The sequence below is a fragment of the Chiloscyllium plagiosum genome, unplaced genomic scaffold, assembly GCF_037043375.1.
Source record: "Chiloscyllium plagiosum isolate Xiang-an unplaced genomic scaffold, Cpla_swu_hap1 HiC_scaffold_5, whole genome shotgun sequence".
Taxonomy (NCBI): Eukaryota; Metazoa; Chordata; class Chondrichthyes; order Orectolobiformes; family Hemiscylliidae; genus Chiloscyllium; species Chiloscyllium plagiosum.
Genome location: NW_028270143.1, coordinates 89,777,136 through 89,804,814, shown reverse-complemented (window position 1 = coordinate 89,804,814; position 27,679 = coordinate 89,777,136). Strand labels below are relative to the sequence as shown.

Sequence of the window (27,679 nt, the reverse complement as noted above, 5' to 3'; positions counted from 1 at the left end):
AACTGCCGATGGGACAGTCCGTGTAGTCAGTTACATAACACAATCTGTCATATCTTAGTTCAGATCATTCATATATGCATTTTACTTTGCTGCAAACTTTTCTTTGTTTTTCTACTCTGGCTTTTGCTGAGCAACAAATGCTGGTCAGAAATTTTAAAATGCACACTGCCTTTAGCTTGAACCAACAGAAGTTTTGAAAATAAAGAGTAGTATATCTTACACTGCCTGTGCCAAATTTCTATTCTCAACAAGCTTTGTACTTTTTGTTTCGTTTTCCACAGTTAATATCTGTGTAATTATGCATCTTCATTCTTCTTGTAGAAGTATTGTGTATTGAAGTGATACCAGCACCAGATTCACTAGAAGATTGTTCTTGCCTCAGGTGAGGATTTTTCCATGCTCATCAACCATGTCATACTTAAAGACAGCAAGCTTGACTTTTTTCCTCTTGTGCTCATTTTCGTTGGTGTGGGATAAAACTTCTTTCTTTTCTTAGCACAACCATACAATCTCAATACAAGTTACAATGATGATTCCTTTCGGATGTTATAATCAAGAGTGTACAGCCATTCTTAAACTGTTACCCAGTTGCTGCTGATCAGAGCGAATGCTTTCCCTGTCCTGAATTTTAGCCTTTACATTTTCAGCAGTATCAGAGGGTGCAATCTTGAGGGTTATGCTTTTGAGGGTTTTCACAAAGATCTGTACTTTCAAACTCAATCCATTGACTCTACCTTGTGTGAACCACTACCTAACTTTTCTACCATGCTTAAATTGAATCTTCCAAAATAAGTTACTGTTTGTCATTGTTCTACCATGTTTACGTGCTGGTTATTTCAAAATAAGTGTATGTCTCCATTATATTGTATTATAAGCCATCACATATTCAATCCATATGATATGTTTTTGAATTTTTAGCAGGACTGGTATGGGAAAGATTTGCTCCGTTTGAAAGATGTAGTGATGCCATTTATACATATTTACTCTGGTCACCATTAAGATGAGACCATACTAAACTCAAACTTGGGAAAAAGCATTAAATCTCATATTACAACATAGAGTTGAACCACCACCATCCCACTATATTTTAGCTTTTATTAGCCTGTCTGGCAGATCATTTTAAACATTTGTCATCTTGAGTTAAGAATTTCTTCCTTGCATCTGTTTAAACTACTACTTATAACTTACTTCCAGGTTTACCTTATTTATACTTAATATGACATTCTCTTTGATTATATGGTTTACATGGAAATCACTATTTATCTTGCATTTCAGCATTATACTTTACAAGGTGTTCCTTTCTTTTCAGCAACTGAGGGATTTTCAGCGATTTTTCTCAGTCAATATAAATGAAGCTTTGATACTACTGGACATAGGATCATGAGACCATAAGAAATAAGAACAGGAGGAACCATTTGACCCCTTAAGCCTGCTCCAACATTCCTCACATCCACTTTCCCCATAACCTTAGATTCCCCAACTGATCAAGAGTCTATCTTACCTGTGCCTTAAATAGCAGCTGCCACCCCCACGCTGATTGATGACGTCACTTCCGCCCCCATCATGGCCGCTCCCACAACCACTTCCGCTCCTCACAATTCCTCATACATCACACATGACATCACTTCCACCCCTCACATCATCGCTGATGTCACATGCTCAGTGACTTCTGCCACCCCTACTGCCGTGTCTGCCATCACTTCCGCCCCCACCAACGCCACTCACCTGCATTCTGCTGACACGCGCTCCACATATCCCATTGTCACTATTCCCGGCCCCCAGAACCCTGAGGTGAACATGACCATCCCTGCTCATGACTCCACCCCCATTCCCCCCCACCACCACACCCACTCCAGTTACTGGCTCCGCCCCCACTCCCAGCTCCACACCCACACCAGATCCCAGCTCCCAGCCCTGCCGAGTTTTCACCATCCCTCCAGACCTTTCCCTCACTGAGGACAAACGATCAGTCCTCAGCAAAGGACTTCATCCCCCTCCGTCCACGCATCAATGAATTTAATACACACCGTGACATCGAACACTTCTTCCGCCGTCTCCGCTTCTGAGCTTACTTTCACAATCAGGATTCCCGCCCACCTTCTGAAGACCCCTTCGCCCACCTCCAACACACTGCATCCACCTGGACACCCTGCGCTGGCCGATTACCTGCCCTCGACCTCTTCATTTCCAACTGCCACCGGGACATTAACCACCTTAACCTGTCTACCCCCCTCCCCCACTCCAACCTCTCACCCTCACAATGCGCAGCCCTCCAATCCCTCTGCTCCAATCCCGACCTCACCATCAAGCCAGCAGATAAAGGGGGCGCAATGGTAGTCTGGCGCACTGACCTCTACACCGATGAAGCCAAACGCCAACTCGAGGACACCTCTTCCTACCGCCTCCTCGACCATGACCCCACCCCCCATCACCAAATCATCATCTCCCAGACCATACAGAACCTCATCACCTCAGGAGATCTCCCACCCACAGCTTCCAACCTCATAGTCCGAGAACCCCACACTGCCTGTCTCTTTGTTGGCTACATAGGATAGTCAATCTTCCGTAATTACACCGGCACCACTCCCCACCTCTTCCTCCGCTACATTGATGACTGCATTGGCGCCACCTCGTGCTCCCGCAAGGAGGTTGAGCAATTCATCAACTTCACAAACACATTCCACACTGACCTTAAATTTATCTGGAACATCTCTGACACCTCCCTCCCCTTCCCGGACCTCTCCATCTCCATTAATGACGACTAACTTGACACTGACATTTTTTACAAACCCACCGACTCCCACAGCTACCTGGATTACACCTCTTCCCACTCTACCTCTTGCAAAAATGCCATCCTATATTCCCAATTCCTCCGCCGCCAATGTATGTGCTCCCAGGAGGACCAGTTCCACCACAGAACACACCAGATGGCCTCCTTCTTTAGAAACCACAATTTCCCTTCCCACGTGGTTAAAGATGCCCTCCAACGCATCTCGTCCACATCCCACATCTCCACCCTCAGACCCCACCCCTCCAACCGTAACAAGGACAGAATGCTTCTGGTGCTCACCTTCCACCCTACCAGCCTTCGCATAAACCAAATCATCCACCGACATTTCCACCACCTCCAAAAAGACTCCACCACCAGGGATATATTTCCTTCCCCACCCCTTTCTGCCTTCCACAAAGACCGTTCCCTCCATGACTACCTGGTCAGGTCCACGCCCCCCTACAACCCACCCTCCCATCCTGGCATCTTCCCCTGCCACCGCAGGAACTGTAAAACCTGCGCCCACACCTCCTCCCTCACCTCCATCCAAGGCCCTGAAGGAGCCTTCCATATCCATCAAAGTTTTACCTGCACATCCACTAACATCATTTATTATATCCGTTGACCCGATGCAGTCTCCTCTACATTGGGGAGACTGGACGCCTCCTAGCAGAGCGCTTTAGGGAACATCTCCGGGACACCCGCACCAATCAACCACACTGCCCTGTGGCCCAACATTTCAACTCCCCCTCCCACTCTGCCAAGGACATGGAGGTCCTGGGCCTCCTTCACCACCGCTCCCTCACCACCAGACGCTTGGAGGAAGAACGCCTTATCTTCTGCCTCGGAACACTTCAACCCCAGGGCATCAATGTGGACTTCAACAGTTTCCTCATTTCCCCTTCCCCCACCTCACCCTAGTGCCAAACTTCCAGCTCAGCACTGTTCCCATGACTTGTCCTACCTGCCTATCTTCTTTTCCACCTATTCACTCCATCCTCCTCCCTGACCTATCACCTTCATCCCCTCCCCCACTCACCTATTGTACTCCATGCTACTTTCTCCCCACCCCCACCCTCCTCTAGCTTATCTCTCCACGCTTCAGGCTCTCTGCCTTTATTCCTGATGAAGGGCTTTTGCTCGAAACGTCGATTTTGCTGCTCCTCGGATGCTGCCTGAACTGCTGTGCTCTTCCAGCACCACTAATCCAAAACCTGGTTTCCAGCATCTGCAGTCATTGTTTTTACCTAGTCATCATAGCTGTCAATATCTATCTGCAGCAAAGAGCTCCAAAGACTCACAATCTTGAGTGAAGAAAATCCTTCTGATCTCAGTCTTAAGTTGGTGCCCCTTTATTCTGAGTCTATGCCTGCTGGTCCTAGACTCTCATGAGCATCTGATGAGCATCCGCTCAGTATTTATCCTGTCAAGTCCCTTAAGAATTCAATACATTTTAATGAAATCATCTCTCAATCATCTAAACTCCAGTGAGTACAGTCCCAACCTGCTCAATCTTTGCCATAAGTCAAAAGGAGCTTTATATGAATACATCAACACGAGCTACTAACACAGTACAGAGTGATTTAACCTCTTGTATAATGCATACATTTATCTCTTATTAGAATTTTTACTTTATAACGAAAACTTCCCAAGTTTAAAGTTCCTTCCTTTTATATCAAGCTTCAAAGAACCTCATTTCTACAATTGTTTTGGAAGACATGCGAGTTTTTGCTCATCTATTATTCTGGACAAAACCAATCACTGTTCCTTTAACTATAAGTGAAACAAAATGACAATGCTTTTAACCCTATGATAACCCTAATGTAAAAGAGCACACACTCAGATTTTTACTTCTTGCTGATCTCCCTTCACATTCACATGTGGCAATTTTGCATTCCTAGATATATTTATGAATCACAGGGCTTCCATTGTGGCTAACTGTACAGATTAAAGATAGAATAAAGATATATTTAAAGAATAGGCATATCATTGCATAAAAAATAAGTGGAAGTACAAAGGTTTGAACAAAGTACAAAAGAAAAACCAAAAAAAAAAGCAACAAATTAATAAGGAAGGAAAAATTAAGAGTCAAGGAGAAAGAAAGCCTGAAATATAGGGATAGAACTTACCTATACCTTGAGGGATTTGGGCATTGGTGAGAAATGTGGAAAAATACCATGGCAAATTAAAAAGAAATCTTATTCTTCACATAAAGAAAACAAATTCTGATTTTACTTTTAAAATTTCACTGACAAGGTCAGCATCTCACTGATAAGCAACAGAGAGCTTATTTCTATACATTTGCATCTCATTAATACATCAAGTCACTTCATTTCTATGCAGTTTGCAATAATCCCCATCTCTCCTGAGAAACTAGATAGCAATAACTCCCAGCTTGATTGTCAGTGGTTACCTGGTGGATATTGCTTGTTGCTTATTCTCTGGGCCTCCATTTTAATGTTCCTTCACCAACATGTCTTTGAATACTCCAAGGGCCAGCATACTCCTCCATCCTTACTCCAGTGAAGTTGGCATCAGCTACTGGGCTCACCACATTATAATGGCTGATCTCAAACTAACTCTGAATCCACTTCAGTCCTTTAGGACTTAACTTTGATGATCAAGGATACCTTCGACTTGCATGGTCCTGCCATGGTTGCTTTGCACACAGGGAATCAGCCATCTCATGCATCTACACGGGATGCAACTTATAAACCTCAATTTCACTTTTTAGAGCTCATTTACTTGGTGCTTGTTTGGAAATGTATGCAAGGTTAGTAGTCTGTGAGCATTTGTGAGGTTCATGTGCAGTGGTGGAGTTACTGTGAGTGTGATGGGGCAGAAAGAAGATTACCCTTGCAAGGGGCAGATTATCATTGACCATTTTCCAGCACTGTTATGCATTCCATTTGAAACTTTCTGAGAATTTTGGTTTCCTCTGAGTTCAGTGTGTGAGCACTTCACCAACTGAAGTGGAGTGCAGTTGAGCTTTAATTATGGTGCCAGTGGCTTGTCGACTGGAAGGCATTCCATTTCTCCTGCTGACGTTTGCAGGAGAAGCACATTAAAAAAAGCTGGCTGTGCCATTAATGAGGTGAAGAGCAGAAGAGAGCATGAAGAAAGTTATTGAGAGTCATGACTGGACACTTGCCATGAAATCCCCCATAAAATGGGAAAATCTAGCCTATGAAGGATTGTAAGGGCTTCTTTGAATATTGGGGGAGAAAAGGAAGAATAAATGTATGAATATTGGCTCTTTAGCCTCCTTATTTAAGGAAGGATGTAAACTGCTTTGGAAGCAGTTTAGAGGTTTGCCATCCAAGAGCTGAAATGATTTGTTTTCTTATGAGGAAACTTTGGAAAGTCCAGGGTGGAATATGCCTTGGTATGCCCACAAATAGCATCTATACCACTTAGCTTTCTCAGAAAGGCCACTGAGAAACCATTTCCTGATGAGCTGCAAACTCAAGTGCCCTCTCAGCTCTCTTGCTGAATGCCCGACCCTATCAGTCTGCTCGGGCTAATTTTGCCAGTCTCTATACTGGCACCTTCATTTTACCCCTAACTGTTCATCTGGACCCAGCAAGCCAATTAATATCCATAAGCTTGAAGTTGGCACTTCACTCTCTTTATCACCTATCAAACATTTCACTTTGCTATGTTTCTCTCATGTTTGATTCATGTTGGTATACGTGATCCACAGGCTTTTATTAGGTATCTAAGGAAATGAATGACAACAGCACCTTTCAACATCAATGGGATCATACCCACATCTGCTCACATCCTCACATTAGGTGGAGGAGCAGTAGCACTCTGAAAGCTTGTGATTTCAAATAAATTTGTTGGACTGTAATCTGGTTTTGTTGCGGTGTAAATGAGGACTGCAGATGCTGGAGATCAGAGTTAATATTAGAGTGGTGCTGGAAAAACACAGCAGGTCAGGCAGCATCCGAGGAGCAGGAAAATCAACATTTCATGCAAAAGAGCTTCATCATTCCTGACTTGCTGTGCTTTTTCAGCACCACTCTAACCTGGTTTTGTTGTGTTTCTGACCACCCTAGTCCAAAACCAGCACCTCCAAAATCTGGATGAGATCAATGGATAGCAGAGACTTGTAACTGAACTTGGTCAAATGCGGAAGTGAGGAAAATACTTACTAATGATCATGAAAGTTAGAGAACATGAAGGAAAGTATAATTATAGGACAGATAACATTACACATTTTGAAGTTGCTTGAAGATTCAGTTTAGATTTTAGATTTAAATTTTATTGTCACGTGTACTCAAGTACAGAAGTACAGGATTGCAGTGAAAAGTGTATAACGTTGACACACAAGGCACCATTTTAGGTACAAAGGCACCTAGGTACAAAAGCCTTAGGTACAAAGTAGTAAGAGAAACAGAGTTAAAAAGATAAACATTACTTCATGGAATAAGTAGAAAAATAAAGAAATAAGATAATACTTTACATTAAAGTATTTCTTAATTTAAACAGGTAAATAAAAGAATAAATTAAAAGTTCAAGTCTTTGATGAGACCTCTGCTTATTTCGCTCCCTGGGAGATCTCAGCTGCCTGTTCTTGATGCCACTGCCACGGATATCGAGGGAGCTCCCTCTCTGCTCACCTCTTGCCACACTGGGCCACAATGAGGTCACTGCTGCTGAAACTGTCACCTCCCCATCTCCCCTGGTGCCTTGGGAACATGCCCGGGAAGGATCCACTCACATGCCGAGCTGAAACATCTGAGAGACCAGGCCGACATATCGCTGAGACCCCAGGCCGACATATCGCCGAGACCCTAGGCCGACATATCGCTAAGACCCCAGGCCGACATATCGCCGAGACCCCAGGCCGACATATCGCCGAGACCCCAGGCCGACATATTGCCGAGAGACCAGGCCAACATATCGCCGAGCGACCAGGCCAACATATCGCTGAGACCCCAGGCCAACATATCGCTGAGACCCCAGGCCAACGTATCGCCGAGAGACCAGGCTGACGTATCACCAAAAGACCAGGCTGAAATGCCACTGAGACCCCAGGCCGACATATCACTGGGAAACCAGACCAACATATCGCCGAGAAACCAGGCCGACATACCGCTGAGAAACCAGGCTGCTGAGAGCACCTGTGAGACCAGGCAGAGATATGCCACGAGCTGCTGAGAGAACAGGGTGAGACACTGCAATGGGGAAGGTGAAGAAACACCAAGACAGAAAGAAAGAAAGGGGAAAGAAGAGAAGGAAACGAGAAATAAACAAATAGAGCAGAAGAGCTGCATGCAGCTGGAGCATCCTACTCTGCTGCCATCTTGGGGAAAAATTGTTTGAAATGCCAGAATGTTTACAAGAGAAAAGTCATAACATCAAATATTATCTGATGCCAGAACAACTTTAAACTAGCTAAATGGTCAGAGCCAGACTTCACATTTATAAGTAAGCTCTGTGTATATTACTGGATTACACAAGATGTACAGTTTAGAAACAGGTCATTTGGCCCAACAAGTCTAGGCCAGTATTTATGTTCCAGAATTGCATTCCTGCAAACCTAAAAACCTATTTAGAGGATTGTCACTATTTAAGATCAGAGGAGCAGCAGTTCTGGCAGGTATCTATAATATCTCACACAGATAATTACAGATGGGGAGATGATCATTTGGGAATCCACATGGAAATTGGAGGAATAGAAAATCTATTGATGGAGGAGGTACTGGTTTTAGAGAACAAATAGGATACCAAAGTAATAAAGCAGAAAGACTTGAACAAAATGTGATATAAAGAAAATTACATACTTTCACTGTAACATTGCACATACCAAAGGCAATTTCTGCAAGTTCAATAGGAGACTGATTGTGGTCGTGCAAATGTCTAAAGAATCTTCAGAAAAATAGGCATCAAGAAAACAAACACCTGTTAAACTGCAGCGATAGTACAAAGAGAAAATGTTTCCTTAAAATATAATAAGAAATGCAGATGACTCAGGACAGTCATGAAAATTCTTCTTTGGGAGGTTGTGTTGCGGCTGTACAGGACATTGGTTAGGCCACATTTGGAAATTTTTGTGCAATTCTGGTCTGCTTCCTATCGGAAGGATGTTGTGAAACTTGAAAGGGTTCAGAAAAGATTTACACAAGTGTTGCCAGGGTTGGAGGGTTTGAGCTATAGGGAGACGCTGAATAGGCTGGGGCTATTTTGCATGGAGCATCGGAGGCTGAGAGGTGACCTTACAGAGGTTTATAAAATCATGAGGGGTATGGATAGGGTAAATGGATAAGATCTTTTCCCCTGGGTGGGTGAATGTAAAACTAGAGGGCATAGGTTTAAGGTGAGAGGGGAAAGATTTAAAAGGGACCCAAGGGGCAACTTTTTCACACAGAAGGTGGCGCATGCATGCAATGAGCTGGCAGAGGAAGTGGTAGAGGCTGGTACAATTGCAACATTTAAAAGGCATCTGGATGAACACATGAATGGAAGGGTTTAGATGGATATGGGCCAAATGCTGGCAAATGAGACCAGATTTATTTAGGATATCTGGTCAGCATGGACAAGTTGGACCAAAGGGTCTGTTTCTGTGCTGTACATCTCTATGACTTTGTGAATATGCACAAGATGAATTAGACCACTAAATGTTTTGAGTATTTTATGATTCAAATCAAGGAGGTAAACCTATGAAGATATTAAGAACTTTGGAGCAAATCAGTCACCAATGCTCATGATAATATTATCTTCCAGAGGAATTAATGAAGGAGAAAATATTAATTTGAGGTGTGCATGGATGTTACAGGTCAGTCCCACTGTAAAGACTTGGATTAAGAATGAAATAATAAATGGAGTAATTGTAGTTCCAACAGAAGGAATTGATTTTATTTAGAGAAATGACCTGGTTGTTTTAAAAGTATTGGCCTCCCAGAGGGTGGTGAAACAAGCAATGGAGATAAAAGAAAGTGAGATGTTACAAGAGGAATATCCTGCATTGTTTGCTGTCTGCACTATGACTATGACTGCCAGCAGCAGTTGTGGAAGCAAGGTCATTGGGGACATTTAAGAGACTGCTGGACATGCAAATGGTCACAGAAATTTGAGGGTGCATACATGAGGATCAATGGTTGGCACAACATCGTGGGCTGAAGGGTCTGTTCTGTGCTGTACTGTTCTATGTTCTATGTTCTACGTTCTAGATCTCAGGTCTATAGAATTAGACAGGAAGAAGAATACTGTATGAAACAAAGATGATGATTTGGAAATTCAGACATCAGATACAATTTTTAAAAATTAAAATAGAAAGGATGCAGTTAAAGAAAATGAAGCTGACAAGTTTAACACATTTTCTTTAATAGAAATGCAACAAATGGGTTCGGGACTGAAAGAGTTATACCCAAAGTCTGCTCAGAAATTGAGTCAGAGTCAATATATGAATATTATTACTTGAAAGACAAATAACTGTTGAGACTACCTCAAATGCCAGCTGATGAGGAGTCTGCAATAGTCTATAAGGTGGCTGTTCCATCTGATTATCATACAAAACTTTTCAAGTAACTTACAAAATTCCAATAGCAGGTCACTTAAATATTAGGAAACACAGAATGCATTATGTAATCCTAGCCAATCAAAACACTTAATAAAGATGTTGTCAAATTTTTCAAGACATGCCACACACATTTGGCTATGAGGGTAACCCAACCACTAATTAAACCTGCACTATTATTCGTTTCTATACCAGCTATTGAAAACAAAAGTTCACAGAGTCTAAATAGATCATGTAGGAACTTTTCCTGAGGGCAGGAATTGGAATTAGTACTTTTTAATGATTATGGATATTACAACAAGATTTCGTGAAGCAGTGCCTTTTGGAAAATTTACTTTAAAAGTAGTAGTAGAAATGTTAGTTCAAATTTTAACAACATTTTCACCAGAGAAATGTGATAAGATGAAGACACAAATTTTATGTCACAAATGTTCAAAGAAAAGATGACAAATTTGGGGATAACATTATTTAGCTTCTTGCAATTACTGTCCTCAATCTCACAGTGCACTGGAAAGATGGCTTAACTTTGCAAATCATCATTAGAGCTAATTGTCAAGAATGTTCTAATGATTGGGAGAAATAAATTCCCTTAAGATGTTCCCAATGAGCCCATATTTATTAACTCAGATGTGGATATGAGGTGAGAGGACTGCTTAAAATGATTAAAGAAATATTGATAAACCAAAGTTGAGAGAGGACATTTCCAATGTACAGTTTAAGTTTCAAAGAGAAAGTAACCAAATCATGTGATTTGGCCAAGAAGAATTTGAAGATTGCTCAATAAACAATGAAAATAGAGCAGATAGAAAGGCCAAAGTCTAAAATTTTATTGCTGGGATAGATTTTAGCACCGTATTAATGGCTCAAATAGATATATTAAAAACAAGGTTCATTGGACCTTATCAAATAAAAAAGAAACTCAGTGCTATAAATTATGGAATGAGTACTCCAGATACGAGAAAGAAACATTGTGTGTGTTAGGTTAGTATGTTAAAAAGATATAATGAAATATACATTAGCCAGGAGAAGATATATTCATGGTAGTGAAAGAAATAGTGATTAAAATAATGGTATCAGAACAATTGGAGAATGCATCCAAACTTGACAAGACAAAAGGTGCGCAGTTAGCAATCAAATTAGAAAAGGTAGAGGATCTGCAATGGTTAGATAGCATAATATGTCATCTTCCAGAAAAATATTGAAACAACTTATAAAGGTTAAAACAAAATCATGAGTCAATTTGTCTGAATAAGCCAGGAAAATCATACCCGCTGTTCATGATTTTTAAAGTAAGTGATGCATGACCTATAACACAACATTCTTACAGATTCAATCCAGAGAAATTAACTCAAATGAGAGAAGCGATTAAGTTCATGAAGGACAAAGACATTACTAAACCAAGACACAGCAACTCAAAGTTATCTAATGCTGAAACTGGATGATTGCAAAAATTCTGTTTATCGTAAAGCCAATACAGTAACAATAGCAACTTCATATCCTATTCCACATTCAAGGATTTCATCGAGTGAATTGGACACAAGTGATTGATCATCAAAATCGACCTGCTAAAAGGGTATAAGTAAGTTCCATCGACTGATAGAGCTAAAAAAAATCAACCAATGGAACACCAGATAGACTTTATCCAAGCAAAGTTAGACAATCGAGAATGAATAGCGCTTTAGTAATAGTCCAATGATTGATGAGTAAAGTCAGACAGACAATGCAACTGGTTGGTTTACATTGATGACTTTGTTGTGTTCAGCCAGGAAAACAATTGGAATACAATTACATCACTTGGTTGAACTGTTCCATTGTGTACAAAAAGCAAATTTGATTATAAATCTGGCTACAAATGAATTCACCAAAGCAAAATTGATTTGTTTGGGCAACTCCTTCAAACAAGGCCAAATAGCCCTGAAAATGTGAAATTATGGGCTATTTTGGAACTTTCTGTGCTTAAGATAGATAATGAAATTTTAGAATGTGTTGGCATGAGTGGATCTAATTGTATGTTTATTCTGAACTTCATTACTGCCATAGCTTGAATAAATGAATTTATGAAAGACAGGCAGGAAATTTTAATGGATGCAAGAGATCAGAGTGCCTTTGCTGCATTAACAAGAGCACCAGCTTTAGCAATGCCAGATTATGAGAAGTCACTGAAACTGGCTGTTGATACCAACAACATTGGTATTGGCACTGTTTTACTACATGATAGTGAGCAGGGCCTATCAGTTATAGCCTGTCACCTATTTTTGAAGAAACTGACCACATGTTCTTATAAAATACTCAGTCGTGGAGGAGGAGAAATTAAGGCGTGAGTTGGCTCCACATCATTTTGAAATATGCATCACCATCAATATGACAGAAACTACAGACCATAATCCTATGGGTTTCTGTTGGAAAAGATTTGGACAGTAAATTATACTTTTTTAGTGGTGCTCAATCCTCATTGTCATTTATAAATCATTCATGTGCCTGCAAACGACAATGCCATATTATTTGTTGATTAATCAAGAGCATATGCGAAGGATTGTTTTTATTTGCTCATGGGATATAGGCAAGCTAGCAGGCCAGTAAGGTCAACATTTATTGCACTTCCCTAATTATCGTTAAACTGAGTGGCTTGCTAGGCTTTTTCTGAGGGCAGTTAAGAATCAACCATATTGCTGTGGATCTGGAGCCACACATAGACTAGATCACGTAAGGATACCCGTAACAATCAGCAATGGTTACGTGATCATCATTAGTGAATTCAAATTTCATCATCCACCAAGGTGGCATTTGAACACACGTTCTCAGAATATTAGTTTGATGTTCTAGGTCACTAGACCATCACTTCCCATATGCTGTGATGGTATGGAAACATGTAAAGTCATAGTTTCATAGAATCCCTATAGTCTGGAAACAGGCCATTTTGCATAAGTCCACAATGACCCTCTGAAGAGTAACCCACCCAGTCCCATCCCCCTATTCTACTACTAGACATTTACCCCTGACAAACGTACCAAACCTACACATTACAGGAAATTTAGCATGGCCAATTCACCTAACCTGCACATCTTTGGATTGTGGGAGGAAACTGGAGCACCCGGAATAAACCCACGGAGACACGGGGAGAACATGCAAACTCCACACAGACAGTCGCCCAAGGCTGGAATCAAATCCGTGGCCCTGGTGCTGTGAGACAGCAGTATTAATTACTGAGCCACTGTGCTCAGATTGCCAAATAAGATTGCCTCGAATCTCATTATAAGTTTAATGTCAATATAGAGTCGTCACCTGGTTTGCAATTCGGAGTAACAACAACAGTTGTAGGTTACATTCCTGCACTGGCTGATGTTATCATGAAGGTTTCTTCTCAAAACCTCCCCTCTTCTGTGGCCTGGTGACCCTCAGGTTAAAGCACCACCAGTTTTCTCTCTCTCTCTCTCTCTGATGAAAGCGCAGAAATATGAACTGGTACGACTATTGTGACTTTAGCTTTTACAATATACTATTATTGTAAATGCAAGATAGGGTGTTCTAAAAATATTTTGATGGGTAATGACATTTTCTTTTAAGGATACACTATCATTCTTCTTTGGAAGGAAGTGTGATGAAAGGTTATTTATATATATTAGTTTCTTCTCAAAGTTTAAACTTTAAACTAGTGGCATATCCTTGATGGTCTTCTTTTGCAAAATGCTTTAATAAATAATAAGGTCAGTCTTTCTAGAACCATGATTTTAAACTATTATGTGTCCCCTGAAATGTGAATGGAAGTTAATTTGTACTGTAGCAATTTACGACAAGAGAGAAAACAATAAAAGGTGTTAGCTTACATTCGATAGTAATAATAAAGGATTGATTTAGATTACTTACAGTGTGGAAACAGCCCAACAAGTCCACACTGACCCTCCAAATAACAACCCACCCAGACCCATTCCCCTACACCTAACACTACAGGCAATTTAGCATGGCCAATTCACCCAATCTGCACATTTTTGGACTGTGGGAGGAAACCAGAGCACCCAGAGGAAACCCACACAGACACAGGGAGAATGTGCAAACTCCACACAGGCAGGAATTTAACCCAGGTCTCTAGCACTGTTAGGCAGCAGTGCTAACCACTGTGCCACCATGCCACACTATGAGTTAGCTTCAACAAATCTAGAGATTCTGGGCAATTCGAAAAATAACTGATTAAAGTCAAATATGAGAATAGTCTCAGTTCAGAGCAATTAAAAAAATAAGTTACCTCAGTGAAAGAGTTTCATTTGTAAAGTTTCCACACCAGGAGTACTTGATGAAGAATTTTCATTGGCGACTCGATGTTGAAAAAAATCTAAGATCTCAGTTGTGCAAAGACTCAAGAAAAAAAGTTTCACAGCTTTCAGACCAGGAACTAAGGACAAAATAGGTAAGCCAAACCTACAAATTGGAGAAGAAAGGAGCATTTCTCTGCTTTTCTGAGTAAATGCAAAGTGAAGACATTGAGAGTAGTTGGGACTTTGTTTTGTTGTGCATTCTGAAATCTTTTGAACTGTGTCAGAGTCAGACAGTTTGCTTTATTTTATTTTCATTTCATGTATGCCATAAACTTCTATTTTATTGTTAAACCTAAATCTATGGCTTAGCATGCTTATGTTCAAATGAAAGACTGCCATCTTTAAATGTAGTCTGATCCATCAAACCAGATTTCATCTGGGATCTGACACTTTTGGTTGTCACATTGACTTGGACCATAATATACCAATCAATGATTGTCACAATGTCCAGTACTGAGACTAGATTTCAATTCCAGATTTATACAGTAATTGAATTTAAACTCCATCAATGCCTAATGGAATTTGAACCCCTGCTCTTACAACATTAGTCTGGGCTTCTGGATTATTGGATTTCTCCAAAACAATTCATAAGATTGTGGTCTATGAAAATAACTGTTCCTCTTCATTGTTGGTGAAGTTTACTTTAATATGATACAGAGCCAACACATGACTCAATCACCCCTTCAATGACATTCCCATTACCCTACAAATCCTATCATAATTGAGCAGCACATGGACTGATATTGAAAAGCTTGCTATGAAGTCACTTCCTGGATATCGACACGATCACTGCGTGGTTAGCACTGCTGCCTCATAGTGGTTCAATTCCACCATCGGACGAATGTCTGTGTGGAGTTTGCACTTTCTCCCTGTATCTGTGTGAGTTTCCTCTGGTTACCCGAGTTTCCTTCCACAGTCCAAAGATGTGCAGGCTAGATGGATCGGCCATGCTATTTTGCTCATTGTGCCCAAAGACTTATAAACTGGGTGGATTGGCCACGGGAAATGGAGGGTTACAGGGATAGATTATGGTGGGGCCTGGATGCGACGTTCTTCAGAGGGTTGGTGTGGACCTGATGGGTAGAATAGCCTGCGTTCACTGTCGAAATTCTATGATAACTGTGCCTTCCCCACATTCCACTGTCACAGATAACAAAGACTACACATGGCTCCCTGTTGACCTGAAGCTGACTGGGACAATTATAACCTTGATCTCTGGCTGGTGGTTGTGCCAAGATCAATAAGTATAGTTAGTTTGTTCTTTTCCACTTTATCCCATCTTGATCATGAAGTGCAAATTTTTTTTAAAAATTGTAAGCGAGAGGTAAAGCAGTAAAAATGGTACCAGATGTTTTCTTTAAAATAACAATAAAATATTATAAATGTGGTAATGTTAGTTGATTGAAAATTATGCTACAAAGTCTGTTCTATTGTTAGAGCTCCATTAACGACAGAACTCCCCCTCTTGCCCATTCGAAATGTGTGATAAAGGGAGAGTGAGCAAACTGGGGCTAATCAGACAAAATATTGCGGCAGGTGTTTAATATTTTTGCATCAAATCCAAGGCATAAATGAAGCTAGGCATTAAGCAGGGTAAGCAACTTAGTACATAAATGCAGAAGATTGCAGAACTGTAGCTTAGTAAGAAATGGGCATCATGCCTCCTCCTCCTCCTCCACTTCTGCAGCTGTGGCACTTTTGCTGTCAAGGCACAACAGGCATAGTAGAGCCTGTTTCTACTTCAGATGATGGGATTAGTTGGCTACTTACAATTAGTATCTTGACAAACATCTGCTTAGATAACAATTCAGTAGATTTTCATATAGGAATGCTTTAAATTAATGCATATGTTAACAGTTTATATTTTTACAATTTCCTTAATTATTGACATCAACACTTCTACACCTGCAAGACTAATGAAAACCCCAAGACAGATATGAATTTGGGCTTATCATTTATCTGGCCACATGCTCAATTACACTTGCATTAAACATTAGGAAGGAGCTATCATCTTCAAAAGGCATCCTGTGTGCAGCCGTGCAGATGTGGTATCAGCTCTTTGTGATTAACATCAAGATAATCTTAATGGAAAGCCTCTATTTTCTCTCAAAACATACCTTTCTAGTGGGTAGAATAGCACTTTTTCCCATTCCCATGATAAAATAAACTCAGTTTTCTATGATTATCAGTTCTTCCATGAATATAAAAGTCTAACACAGTATAGAAAATATACACATTGCCAAGGTATCATAGACAGTACAGAAATCTACAAATTGTCAGGATACAATTTACTGATAACCAAAGGGAGTTTTGAAAGCATATTATTTTCTATGGGAAGAATTAAACCATTTTATTATTTCTCTAAATCAAAATGTACAAAATATACAGTTTGAATATAACTGGAAAGTTACAGCTCATTCTTTTACCTAGCTATTACAAAGATAAATCGAAGTTATCAGAACCTAGAAATAATATTAGTGGATATGCAATGAGTTTACTGTGATAGCATTCCATAGCCTGCTGTTTTACTATAGCCCTCAACTCTTTTAAGATAAATAAATGGATTAATGGCTATACTAAAATTGGAGGCCTTGGGCTGGCATTGAAATATGCTATGTATTTACCCTGCTAATATTGGTAACTGAAACTCCCAGGATGATAGAAATGAATTTATAATGATGAAAAAGAGATCAGAAAAGATAAAAATATATAATGGGATAATTTTGACCTGCATGCTTGGATAAAAATAAGCAATGGCAAGTCATCAGCCAATTCTCCACATGATAAAAGTTATCATTATTCCAGTGAATTTGATTTGGTTGACAAATACATCTTTAAGAAAATAATAGCAGGACAAGGCTTAAAAAAATATTCTGGGACACTATCACAACTTTCCATAATTTAGAATTTGCATGTTTTCTGCAAATCACTGATTCTGTGAAGAATAGAGCATGGGTGACACTGACTCGGGATACTTCTTGACAGATGCAATGCAATAGCTAGCATTTCAATGGTCCTTTTGAAAAGGTAAGGAAATTTGCATTCAACTGATTCAACTAAAAGTAATTTGAACATGGTCTGGATTTGTAAGATCATCATAAAACTGGCCAGAGTAGCCTTCCAATATTTCAAACTGTCAGGCACCAATTACACTACTGATATTGTTGCAGCAAAAATAGTTTTAACAAGTCCATGAATTCAAAGAAATCCATTATAGTCACATGAAATATATCAGGTAAAGATTAATGCTGTAGCATATAAAGGAATTCTGCCACTCAAGGATATATATTATGATCAAAGGTGTCAATTGCTATGAAGTCTATTTTGCTGATTGAAATAAATTCACGTAAAAGTTTCACAATTAACTCACTTGAGTGAATTTTCTACCCATTGATAATTTATTAATAGCACTTTTTAATGGTTGAGATAAAGAAACTCATTGCCATAATTTACCAAAACAGAACAATGTTCTATTCAGATGGGTTTGCTTACCCAAAATGAATCAAGCAGCATTAATTAATTGACATGAATAGAGATAGATTTTAAGGCAGGCAATAAACAGGCCAGCAAAGGGCAGAATATCCACCTATCGGTGTCACATCATCTTGAGGGCTATGCCTTAATACCATGCCAACAATGAACTGCCTACTCCAATCAGAAATCATGCTGTAGTGTATTGACTTTGGGCTGGTCAAATATCTGCTGGTCCTGAGGCTAACAAAAGAAGGACAAAGGATGGTCCAGGGATGATGTGGAAAAGTTGGGGTGAGGGGAGATCTTGGAGAGCTGAGGAAGCTGGTTGTAGTGGCGCGGAGAGGGGGAGCCCATAGATGGAATTATTCTTGCTACATTCAGGAGAATACTTCTATTTTTTTCACTGATTGCAGCAAAATATTTATTTCATTTATGTTTTTGAGGCTTTCTCCTCTCACCATCCAGTTATTTTACTTAATTATATTTTGGTCTTGTGATTTTCCACTTAACTTCAATTTGAATGCATTAATGAGCCTTCTTCCTGAAATTAGGAAAGGTGCATAGAATGTCCAGAGGAAGTCCTGAGTGGGTTTGGGGCAAAGTGGCAACTGAGCATAAAATGATAAAGAACAATTTTACACCCAATACTACCCTCTTGCCCCTAGGTGGACTGAATTAAAATAAATACTTGTATTTGGATGTTCAAATCTGCTAGATTGGAGGGGTAAGGTAAAACTGAAAGAAACAAAACATCTCACGGTTCAGAGGCCTAGAGCAGATTGTGTTAATGTAGGAGATGTTGACTTGAGTCTTATTTTCTCATTAATGGACATTTTTAATGGATTTTATATCTTTACAGCTTGAGGAATTTCATTACTCTGGAGATCTACCTGTTGGAACGGTTAGGTGTTGTGGATCTGGCTTGTGCAGGTGGTATTCTCCCTGTTGCTTCAACATGATTGTCCCTGGACAGTGGATCATTGGGTGTAATTTGTTTGTAGTAACGATCATCTGCATCCAGCAACTTTACTTGGCTAAGAAAAAGTAATGAATATATTAACTATTATTATAGCACCTGATTCAATATCACTCATTCATTACATCTTGTAATTTCTTAAGGAAATGGTAATGCACATATAAGTTAGAGAAGCAAACAATCAAATCTGGGCTTATAAGAACCAAACAACATTTTAAGATTTTACTCAAGGCTAGTCATACAAATCTTAAATATGGAATGACCATGTGCTTGAATCAAGTTTGGAAGGGTCAGTAAATGAGTGCCTATGAACCAGCTACTTGTTCTACATCCCTAAAGATTAAATAAATTAAATATGGTTGGGGTACATAATAGAGGGACAATGTTGAATCCCATTATTATTCATAATAATACATTATGGATTGCAGTCCGGACCAGGGCCAGATGGCTGGATGTGCAAGAGAAACCCCAAGTGGGGACCAGCATAAATGTAGCCAGAAGAAAGAGGCCCACAGCACTTACCTTTAGGAACAGAGGCAGAAAGGTGGCCCTGTGCAAGAAAACCCAAGCAGGCAGCAGCATAAATACAGTCTGAGGAACAAGATTTATCACACTTACCATCTAGAACAGAGGCAAATAGGCTGGAGGCTCCAGAAGGTGTGGCAGCAGAGAAACATATTAATAGCAACATCACAGAAAAGTCATGAATTATGATCAGTTGCTGAGGAGCTGCTGCTAGGGGCTACATTTCAACTCCAGTAACTTTGAAAAATTGAACTTTCTAAAGTAGCATCAGGAAAGGAAGAATTTGTAGATACAAGAAAGGAGCTAATTTGCAGTAAGGTTGAGGAATTTCTACTTTCTACTAATCTCCAGTTTAGAGTAAATTGTTCAAAATTAGATTAAAGCAAGTTAAAGTAAAGCAAAAGTAAGCTTAAGGCATGGCAAAGCAGAGCAATCAAGCAGAATGTGGCCCAGGGAATGGTGAACATTTCATATGGTCTAGGTGAGTCCATGTGCTGGTGCTGGGTGGGATGCTCTTCTGAGTTAGAGATGTGATGCATCATTGTACAATGCAATGAGAGATTTACTGCGTACGTAATCATGATATATAGTTTTCAAAAACTTGATAACACTGGGGGTTGGATTTTCATTAAATTGTGACAGAGGTTGGTGACCAAAACACAAATTAGCACTAACTTTGTGCATCATGACGTCCCACTTTAGTTTCTGACCTTGTCAAATTTTAACAGAATGGTAAGGGAGCAAGTGCGAACTGGAAACAAAATTTTCAGTTAGTTAAGTACCGAGTTAATCATCACAGGGCAGTTGATCTTTGGGAGCTGCATAAATTTGAACAGCTCCAGACTGTCTTGAATAAGGTCAGCATCATTGAATCTGCTTTTTTGATTGAAAAACATGAACGTTTTGAAAAAAAAGTCTCTCACACAGTAATTCATTTTCTAGAAGAATAACAATTCCCTCCAGAATCCTGGTTTGCAGTACTCCATCTACCCTGACCTACTTGAGAATTCAGAAGCTTTCTTTTTTTATGCCCAAAATCAGACTCCTTTCCCTGGTGTCCCAGTTCTATTCCCTCCACCACTACCACTATGACCAATTCATTACCATTCCCCACCACTTATCAATTAACTCTGCCTCCATTGAAACTGAAGTTTTGTTTGCTTGCTGTAATGAGCACACTGATGATCCAGATCCAAGCCCACTTTCCGAAACAAGGGTTCGCTGGGTTCTGGACATTTGAAATAATCCTAATCGTAACCCTAACCCTAACCTTATCGCAGTCAATTTAATGGACACAATTAAAAAATGGTACCTTTTTATTAAAAAATTAGTAGCCTAGAAGCACAGAATTTTATGGAGAAGATTATATTCAATTTAAATAGATGTTTTATCTGTTATCATCAATTTTTTGGGCTTTTTGGTCATTTTGAATATTCAGCAGATTGTTGGTAATTAATTAAATATCAACAATTATGTTCTTTAGAAGAATAATTGTTCTCCTTAACAGAACTGTTTATCAATTAACTCACATCAGTTGGATCCTAGTAAGATTCCACTTTCTGTCTTCTATTAGTTAGCCAATTTTCTTTTCATATTAATTTATTGTCCTAACACCATGGAGTCATATTAATTAGCCTCATGTGTGGTTACTCATCAAATGCCTTCTGAAAATACAACTATATTACATCCTTTTACCTTTTCACTGCACTCCTTTTACCTATCCCACTTGTTACCTTCTCAAAGAAGTCTGGAAATTTTGATAAACTTGATTTCCTTATGAAGCCATACTGACGGTGTTTGGTATTTCACATAATTCTAAACTCAATGCTCTTATATTCTATATAATAGAATCTGAACACCCAATGACAGGCATTAAACTAACTGTCTATATTTAACTTCTTTTTTTATCTTTTTCCTTTTTCTAATAAGAGTGTTTGTTACATTGGCAATTTTCCATTCTCTAGAACTTTCTAACATGTCAGGATTCTCATAAGGTTACTACCAGAGCATCCACTATATCTATAGCTAATTCCTTTAATATGCTAGCACTTTTGAAAGACTATAATGTTTGACTTTTAGCTTTCTGCCTTACTCTTCTACTTTATACTAATAATTATTGTAATGTTTAAATTTTAACTTTGTTCTTTCTTTCTTTCTACTTTGTTCTTCTGCTTCTGTACCTAGGTACTTGTATTTAAGATCGTGCCTTGTGTAGTGACATTATATGCTTTTCACTGTATTCCTGTACTTTTGTACATGTGACAATAAACATTTAAATCTAACAATCTAAGGATGAAATCAGTGGGATCTACGGGACCTGTTGGCATCTTGTACAGTACTTTTCCAATTACTTTCTTTCTGGTGAGTGCTACTGTATTTATTTTCTCTTCCCTTTTTCTCCTTGATTGTTTTGTATTTTTTGAATGATATTAGTGTTGCCTATTGAGAAGGTAGATGCAAATGATGTTCTGCTGTTTATTGCAGGGAAGATGTAATATAATGATAGAGACGCTTTACTGCAAATGTACAGGACCTTGTTGAGACTGCATCTGGAGTAGTCTGTACAGTTCTAGTGTCCCAATAATGGATATAACTATGTTAGAAGCAATTCAGAGAAAGTTCACTCATCTCATTCCCTGGATGAAATGGTTATTCTTTGAGGAAGACTGGACAGGATCAGACTATACCAATTGGAGTTTAGAAGTATGAGAGGTGATCTTATTGAAACATAGATACTAAGATACTCTTGTAGGAATACATTAGAACTATGGGACACAATTTAAGAATAATGGGCCTGCCTTTTAAGATGGGGATGAGGAGATTTTTTTTCAGTCAGTGAATTACTATTCTGTAAAACTGTCTTCTGCAGAAAGTAGTGCAGAATATGTCGAATGATAGAGGTGTTTTACTGCAAATGTACAGGACATTTGTGGTACCAGGCTGTATTATTCAACATATTCAAAGCAAAGTTAGTTTACTGGTAGGTGATTGATGTTTGTTTGCACTCAGTGGGTTGTTTTACCCCAGACATAAATTGCTTCACTACATGTATTGAAAATCAAAATGATCAGAATCAATCAACCTTGTTTTGGGGAAGTGTTGCAGAATTTTAAAATCTAGATTTGTTCTTCCACTTCTTGAAATTATGCGAAGCCAGGACATGGAAAGTCATAATTAATTCATCATTTTATAAACAGTAATTTGAACGATGTGGTGAAAATCTTCCTGAACCTTATTGTTTTCAATGTTATGAAATTCAACATCCAAGTTAAGATTTTAGATTAATTTTCATGATGCATTATTAGATATCCTTATTATGAACAAGTTCTGTAAGCTTACTAAACTCAAAAGATTCACTGAATAAACCTGAATTTCTTCCCAAAAAATACCATCGTCTACATCCAATTAATTTTACTGTTGCCTCTGTGCAGCCATTTGACTTTTCCAGCTCTTGCACGTAGCTCACTACAAGATAATGTGTGAAATATTCTTAGAGGAACTCACGTCCCAACATCCTCTCCCTCTTGAAAAGGAAGCAAAGCCCATCTTTGCTCCTTATCTCGGACAACATTGCCGAGTTGCAAAACCTATTGTTTTTGGATTATTGTGGAATGTAACACTGACTCTGACACTATGCCTCTAAGAAAATGTATTCTTGTTACCTGTATCATTTTGATTAGAAATTGCTGTTCCGTTCAACAAAAGAAACAAAGTTTTGATGACCTGGAGGAAAGCTGCTTCCCATTTGCTATTTGTAACAAATTTCTGAATACAAGTAACAGGTTCACAGCTTCACTAAAGAAAGGAAACAGCAGACTTTCCTTATTCAAACCAAAATTCTAACTGAAGAAAATATTGAGAATACCTGTCTTTCCGAGGTCTTCTTTTTCCATCTTGCACAGATCTCTGTTGAAAACAAAGTAACAGTAAGTACCATTGATAGAACTCCTATACCGATGTCGAGGTAGCGTTTTGTCTTAACTGCCTGAATGTTAAGTACTGTACAGCCTCAGTGGTGTAAAACATGTAAAATCTAGTGGAGAAGCTCATGGTAGACAAACGGGAGGCCAGTTAAACACAGCAAGCCAGAGCAGCATCAGGAGGTGGAGAAGTCTTCCCCTCCTGATGCTGTGTTCTTCCAGCCTCCTGCTTGTCTACCTTGGATTCCAGCATCTGCAGTTTCTTTTTGTCTCTAATTGAAGAAGCTCATGGAACTGTCATAGAATTTCTCTCAGTTTTGATATAGGATCATTAATCTGAAACATTGGGGTGGATTTAGAGCACGTGCTAGTTTCTGGAAAGGGGTTCCTAAGAATACTGCTGCTGGCCTGTGTGCTGGTTGCTTCCCACCCTGGACCATTTTCTGGAAGGGTTGGCTGGGGTGCAGAAGTGCTGTCTGTATTGATACACCTTTTTCTACACTTGAGTGCATGGTCTTCTGCTGCTACTTCCAAGTGGAAGCTTTCTGACTATCCATCCATCTTTGAAAGTCCCAACCACCAACCTAAATTGTATGGTGATATCACCTCCAAATATTAATGGGCCATTTATATAAAAACAATTGTGACTGACTGTTTCCCACTCAGTGTGGTTTTCCAACTCCATCTTTGATAGTGAGGTTTAGAAGCCAAGCACATGCATTCTGTTTCTCCTTACCTGCTGCGCATTTTCAATATTTTCTGCTTTGGCTTTTGCTACAGAACATTTGTACTTTTCCTGCCCAGGGATGCCAGGCACAGTTGGGCAGGGGGAGTTTGATCCCAATGGTTGCTTCAGATCCACCCTGAAATATTTTCCTTTCTGCAGATGACTTGACCAGGCATTTTTTGTAATATTTACTATGCCAAAAATCTGCTCTATGCAACTTAATCATCTTTTGTTTTCAGATATATAAAAGCATTGGTACTCAGAACAAAATAAAGCAACCTTTACAAAGTTCTATTTTCTATATTTCATTTGCAGGCCCACCAAATCTGTATAATTTCTACAAAGTCATTAAGTGAAAGATCAAAACTATAATCGAGTCTCTATTTATTTCGATCATAGTCTGCAGTCATGTGTGTAGGGAATTTTATTCTGAGTAATGTGAGTCCTGAAATTGCAACTGTGTATATGAAAATAACATGTTTACAATTCCAGTTACAAAACCGAAGTATTAGGCATTGCTAAGAATGTCTTCCTATCTATTTTAACATATGCAGTCTAATAAATTGCACTGCATTAGAATGAAGAGGAGATATTCTTGCACTCACTGTCAGATTGCCTGGCAGCAGTCAATATGTCGCAATGGGTATCTGAAAGCAAAACTATACAATGCTGCTCTATTCACTTGGTCGTGGTGGTAGGTGGAATGGGAGGGAGGGGGATTTGACAGGGAATTTGTGGTTTGCCTCAGAAATGTCTTTTCTAACACAACTAATTTTGCGTGATTCGCAGAAGTAATCATGTGCAGCTAGGCCCAGACATAGGAAAATAAAGACATTTTATTATAAGTAATCTTTGTTGCTTCAATATCTATTTTCTAGTCTACAGAGTAAGCAAATTGTGCAAGGAATGCTTTTCATTAAGCATAATAATACTGCATTTCTAGGACATCTCAAAAGTATCAGCTTATTAAAGATAAAGTATTGTTTTTATTCACTTCTGGGATGTTGATGCTACTACCTGGGGCTATTGCCTGTCCCTAGTTGCCCTTGACAAGTTGCTGGTGAGCTGCTGCAGTCCATGTGCTGTTAGGGAGGAAATTCCCAGGTTTTGACCCAGTGACAATGAAGAAATGGCAATATGTTTCCAAGTCAGGACGGTGAGTGGCTTGGAGGGTAACTTGCAGTTGGTGGTTTTCCTGTGTATCTGCTTTCCTTGTCCTTCTAGATGGTATTGGTTGTAGGTTTGAAAAGTGCTGTCTAAGGATCTTTGGTGAATTTCTGCAGAGCATCTTGTACACAGTGCTGCTACTGAGTGTTGGCAATGAAGGAAGTGGAAGGTTGTGGATGTAGTGCCAAACAAGTGAGCCACAGTGTCCTGGAATATTGTTGCTTTTCAGTTCAAACTGTTTCACTATCATTTGAATAAAGACAGCCCTTTAAGAAGTTCAACATACAGATGACCTAAATCCTTAGATGTCATCTTATGGTCTGAGGCCATGGTCAATCTGCATTGTGGCATCCTAGACCATGGATGAGTAAATTTTATATACCGAAGGGCCATTCCTCATTTCAGAAACCCAGTCTTCAGTCAATGCTTAACAGCCAGAAGTGTCTCAGTCAAATCATTTTTGAAAGGGATTTTCTTATTGACAATCTTAGTGGGAATGCTTACCCATTAGAAAATTGTCCTTCATAGTTTTAGTATTCAGATTAGTAATGGATAAGAGACAGGGCATTTACAACAGGGCATTTCCAGCTCAGCACTGTCCCCATGACTTGTCCTACCTGCCTATCTTCTTTTCCATCTATCCGCTCCACCCTCCTCCCTGACCTATCACCTTCATCCCCACCCCACTCACCTATTGTACTCTATGCTACTTTCTCCACACCACACCCTCCTCTCATTTATCTCTCCACCCTTCAGGCTCTCTGCCTGTATTCCTGATGAAGGGCTTTTGCCCGAAACGTCGATTTTCCTTCTCCTTGGATGCTGCCTGAACTGCTGTACTTTTCCAGCACCACTAATCCAGAATTTACAACAAGTGGTATGACACAATTTCACATTGGTGCACAAAATGATGCCAACCAAAAAATGCAAAATTGCTAAGAAAAGGTGGATAGTTTTGAAATATTGTACAGAAGCAGAGACATGTAAATGTCAAGAGCTTTTCTAGTTTTTGATTTTATGTTTTAAACCAGCTATATAGAGGCAAGTTCTGGTTCTGAAATGGGAATATGGGGAACTAAGATAAGTTAGAAGTCCACCTTGACTTTAACCTGGGAGAACTTGGAAACGTCAGGAAGGGGAGGGGGAAGACCCAAACAATCAAACTGGGTTCCATACTCATGCTCCGCTGAATCCGATATTGCTTTGATGCCATCATAATGTCTACAAATTGTGTTGCAACGTGATAAAACTTATGACAAAGATCACAGAGCAATATCACAACTATTCAAAATTCTTGCAGCCTCTGTGTCTGGCACAAAATAATATTAATTTAATATGGCATTTATTTCAGTTTGTTTATGGATTTCTGCATCTGTGCAAAGAAAATATCTTTCTTAGTGCAGGTAACATTTGCTTTGCATTCCTGTGATCACTTTAATTAAAATTGTCAAAATATACATTATAGATAATTTATACCGACTTTATATACATTAAGCGTATATCTTTTACCTAATGAAAACTACACTGTGCAAAACCCTTAGGCTTTTAGATCATCAAAACTTGGCTGCATTCTCAATATTATCAGGATTTAGATAGTTGGTATTGTCTTTTACTACATTTAATGAAAACACGAGCAGATAAAATGTAAAGGCATCCTTTTGTCACTTTGACAGTTTATTGTTTTGTAAAATATCCCCTGGGCACTGGAGAGGCTACAAATGATAAATATTGATGTCAAGGACTTACTTAACCTTTCTCGTTTCATATTTACAGAAGGTTAACATTCAACCAGAAGGCAGATAGAAAATCATACTTCTGTAACCACGAGTTTTGAGATTTACTTAAGAATGCCTAAGTCTAAACGTGCCGTAATGCTGCTGCAGTGCCATGGTTCAATTGAACTATAGAATGATACAGCACAGAAAGAGCTCACTCAGCCAATTTGATCACTTTCAGCTCTTTGAAAAATCTATCCAATTTACACTTGCAACATGCAGACATAACAAGTTCTGTGACAGCTAAAGCATCCAAAAATATTGCATTATACTAATGATGGTTAGAGAGACTACGCACAAACTATGGCACAATTAGAGGTAGCAGAAAGAAATTGGAAGTCAAAGATACACATGCATTTTCAACCCTAAATAATGGAGTGTAATCTGCACATGCAAAGGTCAAAATCCAAGAGGACAGTAATGGTGAAAACGCATAGTCATTAGATTTTGCACTGATAGCAATCATATTAAGTACATTGCCTATATAGTAAGAATTAGATGAAGATGGAA

General features: G+C 39.3%; 1 protein-coding gene and 1 pseudogene across 8 annotated transcripts in view; both read right to left on the bottom strand.

The window, feature by feature from the left end:
* The window catches only part of myo3a (myosin IIIA), a 433,748-nt gene that overhangs the window by 43,709 nt on the left and 362,360 nt on the right, over nucleotides 1–27,679 (bottom strand). For all 8 annotated transcript variants that reach the window (XM_087987435.1, XM_087987437.1, XM_087987436.1 and 5 more), the window contains 2 exons: nucleotides 23,446–23,486; nucleotides 18,970–19,113 (listed from right to left, as the gene is read on the bottom strand). In XM_087987435.1, coding sequence (XP_087843561.1) covers nucleotides 18,970–19,113; nucleotides 23,446–23,486 — 185 coding nt within the window. The remainder of the gene's footprint in view (nucleotides 1–18,969; nucleotides 19,114–23,445; nucleotides 23,487–27,679) is intronic.
* Nucleotides 379–1,760, bottom strand: LOC148149977 (ubiquitin-ribosomal protein eS31 fusion protein pseudogene; annotated as a pseudogene).